Consider the following 17,626-nt stretch of genomic DNA (forward strand, 5'->3'; position numbering starts at 1 on the left):
AAGAATTGGTAGGGAGATAGGAGTATTCCGAAATTAAAATGTCACAGACTTCACTATTCTAACTTAGGTTCAGGAGTTTTTCTTTAATAAGTACTTTTAATTTGTTGTATGTCTTTGGTTAAACTTCCAGAGTTCTGAAATAGTTGCTTTTGATAATCTTGCCAGTGTTGTGATTTTCTGAGGAGAGAGAACTTACTGAGGTACTCACTCTACCATCTGGAAGTCTCACCTCTGAATAATACATTTTTTGGTCACTTTACTGAAAGGGTCAATCTTTAAGACCAAGCTAGTTGACACAATGTGGGAATGTATTCCCAGTGTTGTTACATGAAATACTGATAAGTTTGTAAAAAATCTTGACATTTTTTATTTTATACATTCTTAAGAAAATATTTTCTTTGGTTGGTATAAAACTACCCCTATCCAAAGAGGTTTCATGACACCCAGTCCATGCACTATCCAGTATTCATTCCCTCCATCACTCACTGGGCCCCTGATGCTGCCCTGGAATAGTGCAAGGTGCTAGAGAGACAGTGGTGGCAACATGAAAAACGTAGAATAAATTGGACTTAAATTAGTATTGTGTCAATTACAGCTCATTTCAACATTTGCTTTCTAAAATTATGCAGTATAAAATATAGTATCTGATCTTTGGTTTTAATTGTCTTTCAGTTTGAACTCAGAAAAGCTAATTTATTTCTTAAGACTTTTATATTAGGGAAATTTTAAGCATTAAATATTATTGAATCACAGTTTTCCATAAAGAACCCATGCTCATTTCAGGATAAGATACAGAGAATCTGTAAGATTGAGAGGGTTTATTGAAAATGACAGTGACAAACAGATAATCAAGCAAATCTTTGATGAAATGAACCTTTTGCACACTTTAAAAGCATTACCTGCAAACCTGGCAAGTAGTTGCAATGATCAGAGTTATTCATATTCAAATTCTCACCACACTTACTCATGGCATTGATTGTCCCAGATGTGCTAGTGTTGTAAAAAAGACATTAAGACTAATTTTTAAATATTTAAAACACTGTTTTCACTGAGAGAACTATGGCATTTCCAATTTTCAAAAAAATAGTTCTTTTTGATTTGAAGCTAGTTCTTACAATGGAAGCTAATGTTGATTGAAGACTCGATGTCACATCATAGTTTTGCTTTCTCCTTGAGGTAAACTTCACCCAATGCAGTAACAATAATCATTTATATCAGTCCTCTGGAAGGAGCAATCACATCTATATACTTGGCTCCAGTCAGTCAGTGCTTCTCTCTCCCCTCCTTTCCTCCCTCTGCCCATTCTTGCTCCCTGCTTCTTCCTTCTCTACCACTTCCCCTCTTCTCTGTTTCTCATTTTGATGCAGGAGGTGTGATAGAGAGTGCTACCCTGACAAGTCCATTCTATCAAGAGGAATTTCTTTTTTTAATATTTTTAATGGTTACTTATTATGAGACAGAGAGAAACAGAGCATGAGTAGGGAAGGGTCAAAGAGAGAGGGAGACAGAGAATCCAAATCAGGCTCCTGGCTCTGAGCTGTCAGCACAGAGCCCTACATGGGGCTTGAACCCACGAACCGTGAGATCATGACCCGAGCCAAAGTCGGATGTATAACTGACTGATCCACCCAGGTGCCCTTCAAGAGGAATTTTTTTAAGATCACAGAACTTTTATAAAGGAAGGAACAGACTTAAAGATCATGCTTTCAGTGCCAAAAAAACACAAACAAAACAAAACAAATAACAACAACAAAACAAAACAACACCAAAAAAAAAATACCAAAAAACCCTAAGGTGTTCTTAATAGATAATCATTCAACCAGAGCATGAAGCACAATTTTTCATTTTAGGTTATACTTTTGTTCTAAATCTACTTCCATATGGAAGCAATCACATGATGTTGTGAACTCAGAGTTAGAAACTATGAGAACTAGGCATGTATTGGGCACCTGGGTGGCTCAGTTGGTTAAGCGTCCGACTTTGGCTCAGGTCATGATCTCACAGTTTCTGAGTTCGGGCTCCATGTCAGACTCTGTGCTGACAGCTCAGAGCCTAGATCCTGCTTCAGATTCTGTGTCCCCCTCTCTGTATGTCCCTCCCCTACCAGTGCTCTGTCTGTCTGTCTCTCTCTCTCTCTCAAAATAAAACAAATATTGAGAAAATTAAAAAAAAAATCTAGGCATGTATTTTTTCTAACATGTGACGATTTGAGCTGATGGATTAACCTCTTTGGGTTTCAATATCCTTATTTATAAAATAGATTTCTCATTTACTGTACCTATTTCCCATAGCTTGTTTCATAGGAGACATAAAACAATATTTGTAAGGCATTCACATCCCAATAGGTTAGAAGATTTACAACTTCTTTGTCAACCTTCAAGGGGTGGGGTAGTGTTTGCTAAACCATTTTAACTTTGATAGTTACTCTAGAAGCATTTGATCCTAATTATTGTATACAAGCATTTAGGCCAACTTTAGCCAAAGCCTGCCCTATATAGGTCCATAGATTCCTGAGAAATACAGAAGTAGTACTGATTGCTGACTTATTAGAATATTTTTTCTTTCTATTTATGGTAATGTCAAAAGAGATACATTTAAATACATACCCTCATTCTAAAAGTAGGACACTGTAATTTATAATTATTTCCAAAAAAATTATTTCTTACCTTGTTATCATTCTTCCCAAGGTGATTCTTCATTATATCCTCACTAAAAATAACAAACACTGAAATATCTACAATACAAAATCAGTGAGCAGAAATCAAGTGTGATCCTTTTCAATAAATATTAATCATTTTTAAGACTGAGCACATGTAAATGTAGTAGGCTATCTTCAAACTGGAATTTACCCAGCAGAGCTCCTACAGTGTTCTGTAATAAAGACTAGGACTTGTCAAGAAAATTACTGCAATGTGGGGTGCCTGAGTGGCTCAGTTGGTTAAGTGTCCGACTTTGGCTCAGGTTATGATAAGCTTCCGACTTCGGCTCAGGTCATGATCTCATGGTTTGTGGGTTCGAGCCCCGCGTTGGGCTCTGTGCTGATAGCTATGCACAGAGCCTGGAGCCTGTTTCAGAGTCTGTCACTCCCTCTCTCTCTGACCCTCCCCTGCTCGCTCTCTCTCTCTCTCAGAAATAAATAAAACATTAAAAATTAAAAAAAAAAGAAAATTACTGCAACTTGATATGGAAGATATCATTTTCCATTGGATGTTTAAAGTATTTCTATTTATAGCCATTTAGACCTAACATAGTATATTTTTCTCCAACTACAATGTGATGCTAAACAGTAAAGACTATAGGGAAGACTAACTAAATAATAGATAAAATAGAAGCTTCAGAGTGAGCCTCAGGTTTGCCCTTTGTTATGGCAGATTTTATGCTGTGGTATAAGAAAACCGCATACATTATTCTACAAATATAGCACCACTTGTAATAGAGAAATGCTTCCTTCTTGAAGATTCAATAGCACCTTTTTATTGACCTTTACCTTTCTATGTGTGATATCCTGAAATCAGGCAGAGATAGCGGAAAATGAGCACCCATATTTTGGAAGAATAAAACGATCTCTCATTCTATTCTGATAAAATATGATCACTGACCTTGAATCCTATGAAAAGCCTTTACAGGATAAATCCTTTGAGTTCTCAATGAATGGATATTAGTGGCATTTACATGGCTATTCAAGATGAAAGGTGCTGCTGAATATCTGCCATGTCTATGTCTACCAAACACAGTCAGGTAAATTAGTATTGAAGAACAATGTACCTGGGCACCTGAGTGGCTCAGTCAGTTAAGCATCCAACTCTTGGTTTTGGCTCAAGCCATGATTTCATGGTTCATGAGTTCAAGCCCCACATCGTTGAGTTCAACACTGAGAGTTGGGAGCCTGCTTGGGATTCTCCCTCTCTCCCTCTCTCTCTACCCTCCCCTACTTGCTCTCTCCTCTCTCTCTCAAAACAAGTAAACTTAAGAAAAATAACAACTATGTGTTATTATGTAGTCAATATAGGCAGGCCTAATTTTGATATTGCTTGCTAACCATTACACATAACCCCCCTTTTAAATTTATTATTTATTTTAAATTTTTAAAAAAAATTATTAATGAGAGAGAGACAAAGAGACAAGGGGCAAGGCAGAGAGAGAGGGGAACACAGAATTTGAAGCAGGCTCTAGGCTCTGAGTGGTCAGCACAGATCCCTATGCGGGGCTCAAACCCATGAACCATGATATCATGACTTGAGCCGAAGTCAGAGGCTTAACTGACAAGGCCACCCAGATGGCAGATAACCCCCCATATTTTTTTAAAGTTTCTTTATTTATTTTGAGAGAGAGAGAGAGTGCAGAGGAGAGGCAGAGAGAGAGATGGAGAGAAGGAATCCCAAGCAGGGTGTCCCAAGCAATGCACTGTCACTACAGGGCCCAACACGGAGCTCAGACTCACTAACTATGAGATCATGACCTAAGCCAAAATCAAGAGTAGGATGCTTAACCTACTAAGCCACCCAAAGGCCCCATCATAACTTCCCTTTTATAATTCCAACTGAGTCACAGAGGAGGCAGGAAGTGTTCATTTTATATACTTCCTCCAACAGTAAGTAAATGGTCCAAATGCAGTACTTGGCATCACTGTTCACAAACAGCAAAAGGAAGGAGCAAGAACTGAGCAGTTACTTTGCCCAAAGCAAGCACCCACCTTGGGAACACCGTCAGGGAAGCTTCTATCAAGGAGAGAGCCATATGATGTTTGTGATGGAAAAAAACGTCTGCTTTTACCTATTTACCCTGTGGTCAACCACAGGTCAATCACTTTCTTTTTAGTACTCTACTCTAGAGACTTAGATTGAAACAGACATGAATCACCAAGAGTTTTTTTTGCAAGGAATTTCATGATTGGTTTTCTTTATGTCATTTTTAGGAAATGAGCCCATCAAAATATGGATTTTTTTTTTCAAACAATGACATTATCCACAAGATCAGTTAATTTTTTTATTTTTTAATGAACATTTAAGGTTCATATACAAAAGCTAACAGAGCAATAAGTCAATCATGAAATAAATACAAGGAAATAAAATGGAAAATAACTCAATTACAATTTCTCACCACTGAAGCACTACACGCTGGCTGCAGGAAGAGGTGGTCAATGTTTCAGCCAGTGAATGCATGGGCCAAATGCCAAGACTGTCATCACATCACTTTTTGTTTTAACATTTCCTTTACTTTCACTGATCAGTATTCAGTTGGGTGGGGAGGTGGGTGTTGGAGAGAAATGTTTCTTTTCCAAAAAAATTTAATAAAGATTTTTTAAGCAGTTAATTTTTTTTCCTTGGGGAAATATTTTACCTGTTAATCTAACATATCATATATTTCTGTTATTAAATTTATCTGCATAAATATTTGCTTAATCTATTTCTTAATGTAATATCATGCAGTACTTCCTAATTTCAGAACAGTAAGAATTATCAAAGGCAATTAGTTTTGTACATAAATGCCCACAGGTTCCTTTTTAATGAAAAATGTGCTCTTTGTGATCTTTGTTTCTTGCAAGAGAGTTGGTCAAGTAGTAATCATGGAGCATTTCCTAAAATATTTATTTGCTGGGAAAATTTGTATGAAATGACATTTGAAGTATAAAAAACATTGTTAGGTAACACTTGGAACAGTTAAAAATATACTTATCTTGTTTGTAAACTATCAGAGTAAGATACTGAGTATCTGAGTGTCAGAGCCATTGTCTCCTGTTTTTCTAGAAAGTTGTTTGCTTTGTTTATCAATGTGACATCTTTGAAACATCTGACATTATATATAGAAACATCAAGGCAATATTATTTGTACATATTATTAAACATGCAAAAATTTCCTGAAAGACAGTGCCCGAATATGGAGGGTTCCTCTGAGCTCAACCTCTCCTTGGTAACCATTCTGCTGGAAGTATGGCTCTCTTGGAGTTTGGGAGTACAGTGAGTTATTTTGGAGAGGCAGCCCCTTTAATCACCGGTTCCCTATTCAAATATGTTGCCCAGTAAACTAAGTTGAAAGTGCCAAACAAGACTGGGAATACAATTCGGGACATTTTGTCAATCTTGCTGATACTGTTGTAAGTCTTTTTGTTTTCAGAAGTCTTCTCTTCGGAAGGCTTTACTGAGGCTGAAGATGCATTTGAGGTCCCTGCAGGGGTCTGTTCCTTTGGGATGTTGGGGGGGTGGGTCATCTTCCCAGTAGTATAAGCATTTTTTGACTTATTTATTATGAGTTCTCGCTCCTTTTTCTGCAAAATATATAATAAGACTGTAAAGGCATGTGATTTTCAGTTAATTGTCAACTTATTTCTGGAGGTTCTAAAGGTATATCTCTCAAAAGAGAGATAGAAAAACATCAGCTTAGCTCTAGGGGAGGGCAGTTCTCCACAGACTTCTAAGCCTACAACCCCACATGGCTAGTCTTGAATATGAAATTCTAGAATGACAAAATGATTTTGGTGGAAAAAATCAGAATAGTAGTTATCTTTGTTGAGATGGAGACTAGAAAAGGCTTTGTTGACTGGGAAGTGGCATGGTGAGCTTTTTGGAGAACTGGTGATGTTTTCTATCTCGATAGGGATTTGGGTTACACAGATGAGCTCATCAAATGTACCCTTGATATCTGTGCATTTTACACTATGCAAATTTTTCTTTGAAAGAATCAAATGGTAAACAAATATTGAACTCTAGTTAATAATACACATATATTTACATTTATACAAATATATTTAGTGGGAAATGTACTGTCCTCTAAAATTTACTTTGGAGTGCATAAGGGTATGAAGATGGATTGAGGATGAGTAAATGGATAAATAGATAGATAGATAGATAGATAGATAGATAGATAGATAGATGATAGATAATAAGTAGACTGTAATAACAGATTTTCATTGTAAAATTCTTTAAACATCATTATCTGTTTGCAAATGTATATAATAAAATGCTGCAAAAACTGTTCCTTCAATATAATGTCATTAAATAAAATTTAATTGAGGAAACACAGGAAAGTAAAGGAAATATATCAACCATTAAAACTATGAAAAAGATAACAAGTAGTAAGGAAACACATAGAGCAAGGAGTAAGAGGAAGCAAGTGAAAAGAGAGGTAGAATCAATATGGAACCAGATCCAGAGAGCATGGAGACATGGTGAGAGAGGCTATGCCAGTCCTCGGCTACAGTAGGGACCCTCTCAGCTACTCTTCAGAAATACTACAGTTCTTTGATATATCAGTGATAGTGTGCACACCCACACTGGTCTGCCAGAAGAAACTGATAAGCATGACTATGAATTCACTGCCTTGAATGGCTCACAATTCTTGGTGTAGCCAAGAAAAGAACAGATGCTTTAGAAGATACTAATCTATCTTGGTAACATGTGTTTTACTTGGGGGAATGAGCAGTAGTACAAAATTCAGTACAATCATAAGGGCTGTGGTGTTCATGGAAATGTGCCCCAGCCCCCCTTCTAGGACCACCTGCTGCCCAGCTGCAGACAGAGCAGTCAGGAAACAGCCTCCAGCTCCAACTCCTTCAGGGCTGACTTCAACTTCTTCATCTGCTGAATACCATTTCCTCTCTGTTCTTTCATCTGTCTTCATCCTTAAAAACTACCTTGCACCCCAAACTCTTACCTGGCATTTGCCTCTAGAGATCCCAACATGTGACAATGGTCAACACAGTCTAGTTTTCAAGATGTCTACTTCTAAGTAAAAGTCAATTTATATGAGTAGGCTAACATGTTTACTAACTCATGTACACTATCCATGTCTAACAGTATGACTTGCCCACCTGAATGCCTTTAGTTGACCTGATGTTTCAACTGCACAGAACCTTTCAGGCCTAAGGGATGAGATTCACCAGCACTACAGTCAGAAAACAACATATAGCCTTGAAGTTCCACAAGACAGTGAAGTATGCTGCTTTTTCTAAAAGATCATGCTAATCTAGGACTAGACAATCCATGTTAGCTTCATTCCTCCCTCTCCAATGGTCTTACCATCCAGATCTATGGCAAGTAGTAGCAAGAGTGGGACCACGTACAATAGTGGAGGCTGACAAGGATGGTGAGCCTGCCTGAGAACATTTTAGGGCTCTCCATTCCTTCCTTCCTCTTAGACTCACAGATATGTGCCTGAAGGCCTCAATTCCTCCAAAAAACTCCCATCTGCTCTCCTACTCATACTTGAGTATCTCCAGTCCACTGTCACATAGCCATCAAGACCCAGGCTGTTAGCAATCATTTCACTTCGGCAACACAGGGGTGGGCACTGGGAACCCCTTTCTCCTAATTCCATTCATGCTCCTCTCCCAACAAACATCCTCCATGGCTCCTTTTGTCTTTACTATCAAGTCCAGACACTTGGGTCAAAAATCTCCAGTCTGTCTCTACAAATGGTTTCCCGTGTCACCACCAATCCACTATGGTCAGCTCACTCCTGTGTCCCCACTCCATCCACAGCCCCCAAAACATCTACTCTTGAGGTTGCTACTTGTCAGGGCCCTCCTCCCATCCTATCTTCTTTGAGAGGGCCCAGCACAGACCCCACCAGGTCTTCCTCCAACCAGACAATCTGGATTTTGAAATGGGTTTTCCATGACTGGAATTCTGACATGAGTGGAACTACCTGGCCCCTGGAAGTGGGAAGAATCAGATATGTCAGCTTAAGTCAGAACCTCTGACTTTTTACTGGAAAGAAGTATAGTGTTAAATGCAAAAAGCAAGCATTAGGCATTTGATGAGACACTGATGAGTGTCCTCAACAAAAAGAGAGTGCTGGGTGGCTGTTCCTGGTTTGTGGCCCTGGCTGGGAGGTCAGGTCAGACAATTCCAGTCTTCTATAATACCTTCCAGGGCTCCCTTCATGTTGAGTTTTCAAAGGACAGATTTTTATTTCAAGTCTACCTTGATAACTTTGATCTGCTCTTCTTCAGAGCAAAGGCTTTGCTTATGTGTTTAATGCACGGTGTAATTAGCAGTTTATCAAATGCTGTTTCATTTTCTGTTCCAACTAGATTATTCTCACCTCCCCTAGGACATGGTTGAGCTTGGAATTCTGTGCAATATTCTTCAAATATTCCCTAGATTTAGTCACAAATCACCCTGTAAATACCTCACGATTAACTGCTTTGAACAGAATAATGCTTTCCACAATAACTACATCATTAAGCAAACCAAATCATCTCCTCCTCAGGTAGGCTTTGCTGCCTCCAATAAGCTGCATGCTCACCTCGTGCTCTTAAAGCCACCTTGCAGAAGATCTACTGCATGGTGTAGTGGAAAAAGAGAGTGACAGACAATGTACAATTCAGAACCGGACAAGTAGTCACAGAACAGACAGAAGATACTTTAGCAAAAATAATAGGACTATGTTTAAACAAACCTAAGCCATTCACATGATATCAGACCTTTTGCTTGATCAAAGCTGATGATTCAAAACAAATTTGAAATAGGACCTGAATTAAGTAAGACTTGGTAGGGACCCTGAACACAAGGGAAGGATTCATTTTTTTGTTGGGGGGATGGTAGGCAATAGAGAGGAGAAACATTTGTCTTATATTTGATATTTTGTATCAGGCATATTTTCTCTGGAGGAAGGGAGGAAAATGAAGTCAGTACCTTAACCTTGGCTGCTTCTGAGGCTTTTTTGCCATCCCAGGCCCAGCCTCTCTTTGTGAAATAGTTGACAGTGGCAAACTCAATCAGCGCAGAGAACACGAAAGCATAGCACACAGCTATGAACCAGTCCATGGCTGTCGCATAAGCCACTTTGGGTAGAGAGTTCCGAGCACTGATGCTGAGGGTCGTCATGGTCAGCACCGTGGTCACCCCTGTGGTTGTTAGTGACGGGGTGGGGGCATGGGTAGAGAGAATGGAAACAGTAATCAGTACTGGCCCCGAGACCCCAGTATAACACCCCTAACCATAACAAAGACAGGAAAGGAACTAATTACCTTTATCAATAAACTAGTTGTCTTTACCAGATCTTTAACTTTACCTCCCTCTCTATAGTTTCATAACATTTAACAGACTCATAGCATTTATTTGCTATTTTATTGCTTATTCTATTTACCTTATTAATTGGCTCCTTCCTTGAGAATATAAGCTGAGGAGGATAAGGATTGGGTCTGATCTATACACATACCCTGTGTTCCCATTCTCTTGAACCAAGCAAATAGCAAATAGCTCATATTCAACAAAGATGTGTTGAATAGGTGGTATTCCTCTGTGCCATGGGGGCAATACCCAATTGAGAACAGGCAATGATATTCACATAGCATCTAGTGAAGTGTTTCACAAAAAATTTGCTAGGTACCCTATGAGTAGTGGGCTCAAGGCAACCTGAAGAGACAAACCTGCTTTTACATGTATTAAACCAACTTGCAGACCTCGAGGAACTGAGAAGCTGAGTGCAGTAGAAGCACCCTGTCTGAATCTGAGTCTCAGTACTTTCCTCCATCCAAGAGGGATCAATTTCCCTTAAAAGCCACTGTGCAGGGTGTCTGTGGCCAGTCTGCCTTGGCTTCTGTGGAAACACTGCGGTGACCATGAAGCAAGGTCATATCCTTGGACAGGAACATTCAAGACTGGCAGATTATAACCCATCTATCTAGGATCTACTAAGTGCCAGACTGATTTAAGTTACATTCTGGATGGGTGCCATCATCTCCATTCACAGGTGACATGCTTAAAAATATAAAAATAATTAGCAATATACCCCATTGCTAGCTAACAACTGAGAACCCATATTCAGACCCAGGTCTGCAGGACCTTTACAGCCCACATAGCTTCCACATGCTCTGTGCCTTCCTCCTCACCACAGTTTTGTCTGCAAAAAGGTGCACCTGTGTGCATGAGGTGTGGGTACAATGCACCTGTTATGGGTTGGATTCTGTTTGTCCAAAATTCATATATTAAAGTCCTCACATCCAGAACTTCAGAATGTAACTTTACTTGGAAATATAGCCTTTACAGAAGTAATCAGGATAAAATGAGATTGTTAGGGCAGGCCCTGATGCAATATGAAAGGTGCCAAGGACATGAACACAGAAGAATACCAAGTGAAGACTGGAATTCTCTGCCACAAGCCAAGAAACTGCCAGAAGCTAGGAGAGAGGCCTGAAACAGACCCATTCATCACAGTCCTCAGAAGGAACCAGCTTTGCTGACCTCTTGATTTTTGACTTTTAGCCTCCAGATCTGAGATAATTAATTTCTGTTGTTTAAGCCACTCAGGGCATGGTACTCTGTAATATAACCTTAGGAAGCCAGTACAGCACCAAGTACATAATGTCACTGACGGTCACAGCAGCTTAGTTTTCATCCAGTGTCATCCTTCAAAAGTATTTATATGTACTCATTGAATATGGTAACATGTAGAATTAATAGTGAGAAATCAGTAGACATCTTTAATTTTTCTTAATCCACTTAATCATTGTGCTTGGAGAAAGTGTTCTGTGCATGGCCTTTAACAGGCTTATTGCAACTTCTTGGGTCCCTTAATACTCTAATGTGCATCTGGAATCTCCAACAATAAACAGATGCTAATATGCAACATTATCCAAACTATTTTCTTTTCTTAGCCACCTACTAACGTTCCCCTAAAGAGCTGGGGAAGCACTGCCTAGCCATGAACCAACCTCCATACCTCTCTGAAACATTCCTGAAGCTAGTGAAGCAAGGCAAGTGAAGCTGGCCACTCAGGTGGAGGTAGAGAGATGGTCTGACAGGAACACTCCTGGACCACTCACTTAGAAACTCCTTGGGCTCTTAAGCTTCCTACAGACTATGGGAGTGTTAACATAAAATGTTGGTCACCATTACCTTCTTTTCAAGGGAAAGTGCAATAGCTGAAGCACGAAGTGTACCTTACTGTTTAGAAATATGTAAATATCCATTACCACAACTGACCTGCAAAACTACCTTTAGTATCACTGAATTCAGTATTACTTACTGAAATGTGAAGTAAGAGCCAAATGCTCAACTATGTCTGCTATGCTGAGGTACCTCTTGAGCTAGATCTTGCTAAACCTCATTTATGTCGTAGGGATGTCAAATGATGTTATTCTATTAAATCCATACCTTATATGTGTGTGTGTATATATATGTGTATATGTATATGTGTATCTTTATATATTCATGTATTTGTGTATATGTATATATACATGTATATATCTATGTTTACATAATATGCGTATTATGTATCCATGCAAATACCTGTATATTCATATCATATACACCATATGATGGTATATATCATATATAGATATGTGATTATTATTACCATATCACATATGGTATACTGAATGCCCCTTGGGAGTTAATTTTAAAGTGGCATCACGTTTCAAAGAAAACTGCTTGATAACATAAAAAGCAGTACTTTAGGAGAAGTATGAAAATACTGTAGCAAATCTCACATAAGACAGATTGCTGCCAGTTTCAAACCTAACCAAAAGAAAAACCTACCAGCAAAAGCTTTACAAAATAGAAACAGTGATCAAATAGACCAAGTGTCATTTCCTAAACCCTTGTTAGAGCGCAATTCTAAATCCTCATCCTTAACATTGAATTCTTAACTAATTGGTCTGTTTGTTTTCCAGGTCAGAGAACCAGCACCAACTGGTGCTCTTCAGAGGCTGTTGTTGTTTGGGGGTAGTTAGAAGCAGTCACCAAACACCAGTGAAGGCCTGGCTTGAGAACACATACCAAACACTGTCCTGGCAGGGACTGATTCTCTGTTCAGCCAAAAGGACACTTGTGACAATATCACTGTCATTATGCAGGGAAGGTAGGTCTGGATGACAAAGTACCCGATCTTCCTCTTCAGATGGAAATGAGCCGTCATGATTGTATATTCACCTGCAAATAAGCAAATTAACTCTGGGCAACCACAGTCCTACAATCCTGCCTCTGGTTCCTGCCCCTGAACCAGAGGCAGTCCAGGAGCCACCTTCTCTCCACCTTCCCATTGGACAACCATTTATTTGTATTGTTGGGATGAAGGAGAGGAAAGAAGATGCATAGATTTCTTAGCCATCATTTTGTAAGTAAGTCTTTTGAGCCCCAGCCTCTGAAGAGCCTTTGCTGATAGATGTTTTTCCTAGGGAAAATCAGATTTGTGTGTTTTCCTAATCTCTGATCACAATCTGTACCACTCTCTGCCCACCCCCTCATTGCTACTGTCATCAGGGATTTTAGGATTTAGCCTCTCCAGATATAACTCAGGACATCACAGAGCCCTGTTGCAGGTGGAGAATTGTTCTCCCTATTTCCCAGACAGGGAAAGCTGGCAGGAGCTGGGGGAAGCACTCCCCACAGGCTCTGTTTTCTGTGACAGACCCAGGTGGAGGGTGAAGACCAACAGCTTGAGGAGGCCGCTGGTCTGGCAGCCTCTCCCTCCAGCTACCCACCAGGGAGACTGGAGCATTTCCTTGGTGATGCCTCAGTGCCTTCTCTGGATCTGCCTGGCTGTGTGGGAGGCCAGCGGAGACCTCCCCTTCATTGCTGAGAATGATGCTGCCTTGATGGTGAACTGGTAAGGAGCTGAGATTGGGTGTGGCTAGAGGGTATGTAAATGGATGCCAGCTTGGGGCACTTGTGTTGCTCAGACAGTTGAATAAATGGATGTCAGCTGGAAAGTCTCTAATGCTAGGGTTTTGGGTTTTTTTGTTTTGTTTTGTTTTTTGTTTTTACTATAGTTAATATACAATGTTGTATTAGTTTCAGGGTACCACATAGTGATTCAACAATTCTGTAAATTACTTAATGTTCATCGTAAGTATAGTCGCCATCATTCACCATACAACATAATAACAATTACTATTGTCTGTATTCTTTGTGCTGTACCTTTCATCTCTGTGACTGCTACCTGAATTTGCACCTCCCTAGGGAGATGGGGAGGTTGCTTTGAGAAGTGGAGGCAGAGTTAAGCTGATCTGAGGACAAGAGTTCTTTCTCTGAATTGCAAGGGGTAGATGGTGTGGCCAGGGAGCTGAATAGAACTGCAAAGTGGGGAGAAAAGGCTTGAGGCTGCCACTAATGCAGACCCGGGTGGGAGCCATCTGTTTGGGGGGGGGGGGTCTGCCAGAGACCAATGTGGAGCATTGGGACCTTTGAGTCCCATAGCACATCTCTGATGCTTGCTATTGGAATCAAGGCCCAGAGCTCAGCATGGCCAGCTCTGGATGTGTCCCTACATGCCTTTTTTCACAGCATGCCAGATGTCAGAGGCAGAGGAAACCATTAAGATCACATGTGGCAAAATCTGCCCCCTTACAGAAAAGAAAACCAAAATTCTCAGCAGTGCCTGCGACTTGCCAGCATTGGCAGGCCACACTTTCCCCATAGCTCTAAGGCAGGTTAGAGCAGCAGAGAGGGGCTGAACAGGCTAGATCACAGCAGAAGGAAACAGCAACAAAGAGAAAGAGAATGAGCTATGTTTAATAGCAAGGACTGAATCTTTATAATGATCCACTTTTACTCTTCTTAACACTTGAGAAGAGGCGAAATGCCATTCTATTTCTCTGTAGTAGGGTTTGACATTACTCTCCTACTTATAAAGCTTTTATTGTTCTTTTCATTTTTTTTTTAATTTGAGTATAGTTTACACACAATGTTACACTAGTTTCAGGCATACAACATAATGATTTAACAGGTTTATACATTATGCTGTGTTCACCACAAGTGTATCTACCATCTGTTCCAATACATCCCTATTACAATATCAGGGACAATATCCCTTATGCTGTGTCTTGTATTTCTGTGACTTATTCATTCCATAACTGGAAGCCTGTATCTTCCACTCTCCTTTACCCATTATGCCCATTGCTTCACCCCCTCTTTCATTTGTTTTATTTTTGGGTTCATGGTAGCAATATCAGATAAAGTTTTTTAAAAAGACCATCTTTTTGGAGTGCAAATAGAAGCAGAAACACATTTATACATTTTGAAACAATTCCAAACTGTGGCATCCTCCAACAGCGTGGCAATTCTTTACCCCAAACATCTGCCATGCCACCTTTTCACTTGTTCCCATAAAATTAGGCCTGCCTCTTCTTCCTTTCTCTTTAGGCATCCACACAGTGTCACCATCCTCATCGTTCTGCCAGGCTCTCTCCCTTCTGAAGATACCCAGCACCAAGCCAGTGGGTAGGCTCTGGGAGCCAGTATATAGAGGAGGCATGCACTCAATGCCCATGAGCTTCCTGCTAGCTCTTAGCTTTGTCAGTACTGACCAGGGTATCATTTGGAGCTCAGAACTCATCCCCGTGACAGAGTCCACTCCATCCCTATTATCCTTTTCTTCTCTGCCATGTGGAGATTCTCTCATGCCCTGGGGTCTCCTCCCCTGCTAATAGTGAAGCTTCCTGACTGTTGGGTCTGGGCTGCCCATGGCCAGAAGATGGCCAAGGATGCACCCTACAGGTGTAGAAACTGGAACACATTCTGTTCCTTTGGACACCTCACCCAAGCCAGGCTTGTACTGCTTCTGTGATACTCAACCCAGCCCAATGTATGTGAGAGTGAGAGCCCGTTTCCTTCTTGGTGAGGTTTCAGCTATTTCTATGCTGTTTGTGCTTCCCAAAATTCAGCCCCTGGGAAATCTTAGAAATGTTCAAAACAGCAGGTAAGGGAGCTGGTAAATAGGAGTATTTGTAGGAAGCTGTCTACCTTTCCTGAAGAGACTGCTGCCTCTATGTCTCAATGCTTGGAGCAGGGCCTGCGTTATATAAGGAGGTCTATGTCACCTCCAGGCAGGGCCTACAATTACAGCAACCTGCTCACATGTGGGCAAATGCACCTCAGATTAATGCCTCTCACGGTTTTCATGCTGCTAACCAACCACTGCAGCTGGTGCCTCCATGTGCAGCTGTAGGCACCGGGACCTGAATTTGAGGGCTCCTTGTGGATAGCACCACACAACCACAGCTGTGCCCCAGCTTGCTAAGTAAAATTCAGATGTCCCGAGGGGGTAATCCTGCCCTCCATCATGGTACAGGAACACTGAGCTCTCCCAGGGTGTGACATTCTGTGTGCACTGGTCTCACCTGTGCTGGTGCTGATGTTCTCAGTGCCCACCGTCTGCCCCATCAGGTGGTACTGGTTCAACCTGGAGCCATCTTCTGCCACCACCACTGACTTAGTGGTTCCATTAGTCCAGACATAGACAACTTCGGAATTAGGATATGCATCTGCATTGGGGTGCAGAAAGTGGTATAAATATGGAATTATATTCAGCCTCGCAGAACCAAAGATGTTTATAAAAGTAGCAAGAGAGATGGTTGGAAAGTCAAAGGACCTGAAGAACACACAGGGTGGTCAGACCAAGGCAGACACCACCACTGTTCAGATCCTTCTCATTTCTAGAGATCTGAGTGGTCAGCACTCAGTGCCTGGTGATTCCCAGTATGTATTTTCTCTTTAGGGTACACTATCACATGGGCTGAGACCACAGTGCCGGGGCTCTCCCAGTCCTGTGGTGTTGGGCAAGTAACTTATGGTCTGTGCCTCAGTTCTTCCATCTGTAAAATGGGGCAGTAACAGCAGCTACTTCTTAGGGCTCCTGCTATCATGATACAAGCTCCATAATGACCTAATGCATAGAGGACATGGAGCAGTACCTGAGTGCATCAGCTATGGTAAAGGTTCTACTCCGCAACTGGTAGAACTTATTGTCTTATTGTCTGACACTGTCCTGGTGGAAGGATAGTAGGCAAGACCACCATTGGTGTCATGCCTACGAATGTTACCTTATATGGCAAATAGCATTGTGCAGATAGAGTTAAGGCTATGGGCCTTTAAATCAGAAGATTATCCTGGATTAACCCAGTGCACCCAATATAATCACTTGAGCCCTTAAAAATAGAGAACTTTCTCTAGCTGGGGCCAGTCAGAAACCCATCTCAGAGAGATCTGAAGCATGAAGAAGGCACTCAACCTTCATTGTTGGCTTTGAAGATGGATGAAGGGGCCATGGTGAGTGGGCAGGTTCTAAAGGGTAAGAATGACCCCCAGGTAACAGCAAGCAGGAAACAGGGACTGTTTCCTACAGCCAAACAGAATTGAATCCTTCCAACAACCTGAATGAAGCTGGAAGTAGATTCGTCCCCCCACTCCGGAAAGGAAAGCAACCCCGCCAACACTATAATTCTAGCCTATGGGATCCAGCACAGAGACATCAGGCAAACATACTGTATTCTGACCTATGAAACTATAAGACAATAAAGGTGTTTTTTTCTTTTTTTCAACTTTATTGACATATAATTGACATGTATCATCATGTAAATTTAAGGTATACATTGTAATGATTTGATATATGTATAATTTGTGAAATGATTACCACAGTAAGGCTAGTTACACATGTATTGCTTTAAACTGCTAATTTTGTGATAACTTGTCATGCAGCCATGGAAAACTAGAACAGTTAGACTGAGGACAAAGACCCTCTCCCAGAGGAGGGAAACAAATACAGATAAAATATGTAACAGGTGAGTAATTGCTATAGAGAGCTACAAGCTATGAAGAGGAAAGAGGTACAATTTTAAGTGAGGTTGTCTGGCAGGAGTTTGTTACAGGCTGTCAGGAAGAAGAGCATCCCTGGAATAGGTACT

The 17,626-nt window shown here is 40.7% G+C and overlaps 1 protein-coding gene across 2 annotated transcripts in view; it reads right to left on the minus strand.

Moving 5' to 3' along the window:
* Positions 1–4,972: 4,972 nt before the first annotated feature.
* Positions 4,973–17,626, minus strand: part of GABRA5 (gamma-aminobutyric acid type A receptor subunit alpha5) — an 88,004-nt gene continuing 75,350 nt past the window's right edge. For both annotated transcript variants that reach the window (XM_039218224.1, XM_039218223.1), the window contains exons 8-11: positions 16,064–16,207; positions 12,723–12,875; positions 9,636–9,847; positions 4,973–6,265 (exon numbers count right to left, since the gene is read on the minus strand). In XM_039218224.1, the coding sequence (XP_039074155.1) occupies positions 5,963–6,265; positions 9,636–9,847; positions 12,723–12,875; positions 16,064–16,207 (812 nt within the window). In that variant the 3' untranslated portion in view covers positions 4,973–5,962. The remainder of the gene's footprint in view (positions 6,266–9,635; positions 9,848–12,722; positions 12,876–16,063; positions 16,208–17,626) is intronic.

The sequence above is a fragment of the Hyaena hyaena genome, unplaced genomic scaffold, assembly GCF_003009895.1.
Source record: "Hyaena hyaena isolate Hyena2069 unplaced genomic scaffold, ASM300989v1 scaffold_752, whole genome shotgun sequence".
NCBI lineage: Eukaryota > Metazoa > Chordata > Mammalia > Carnivora > Hyaenidae > Hyaena > Hyaena hyaena.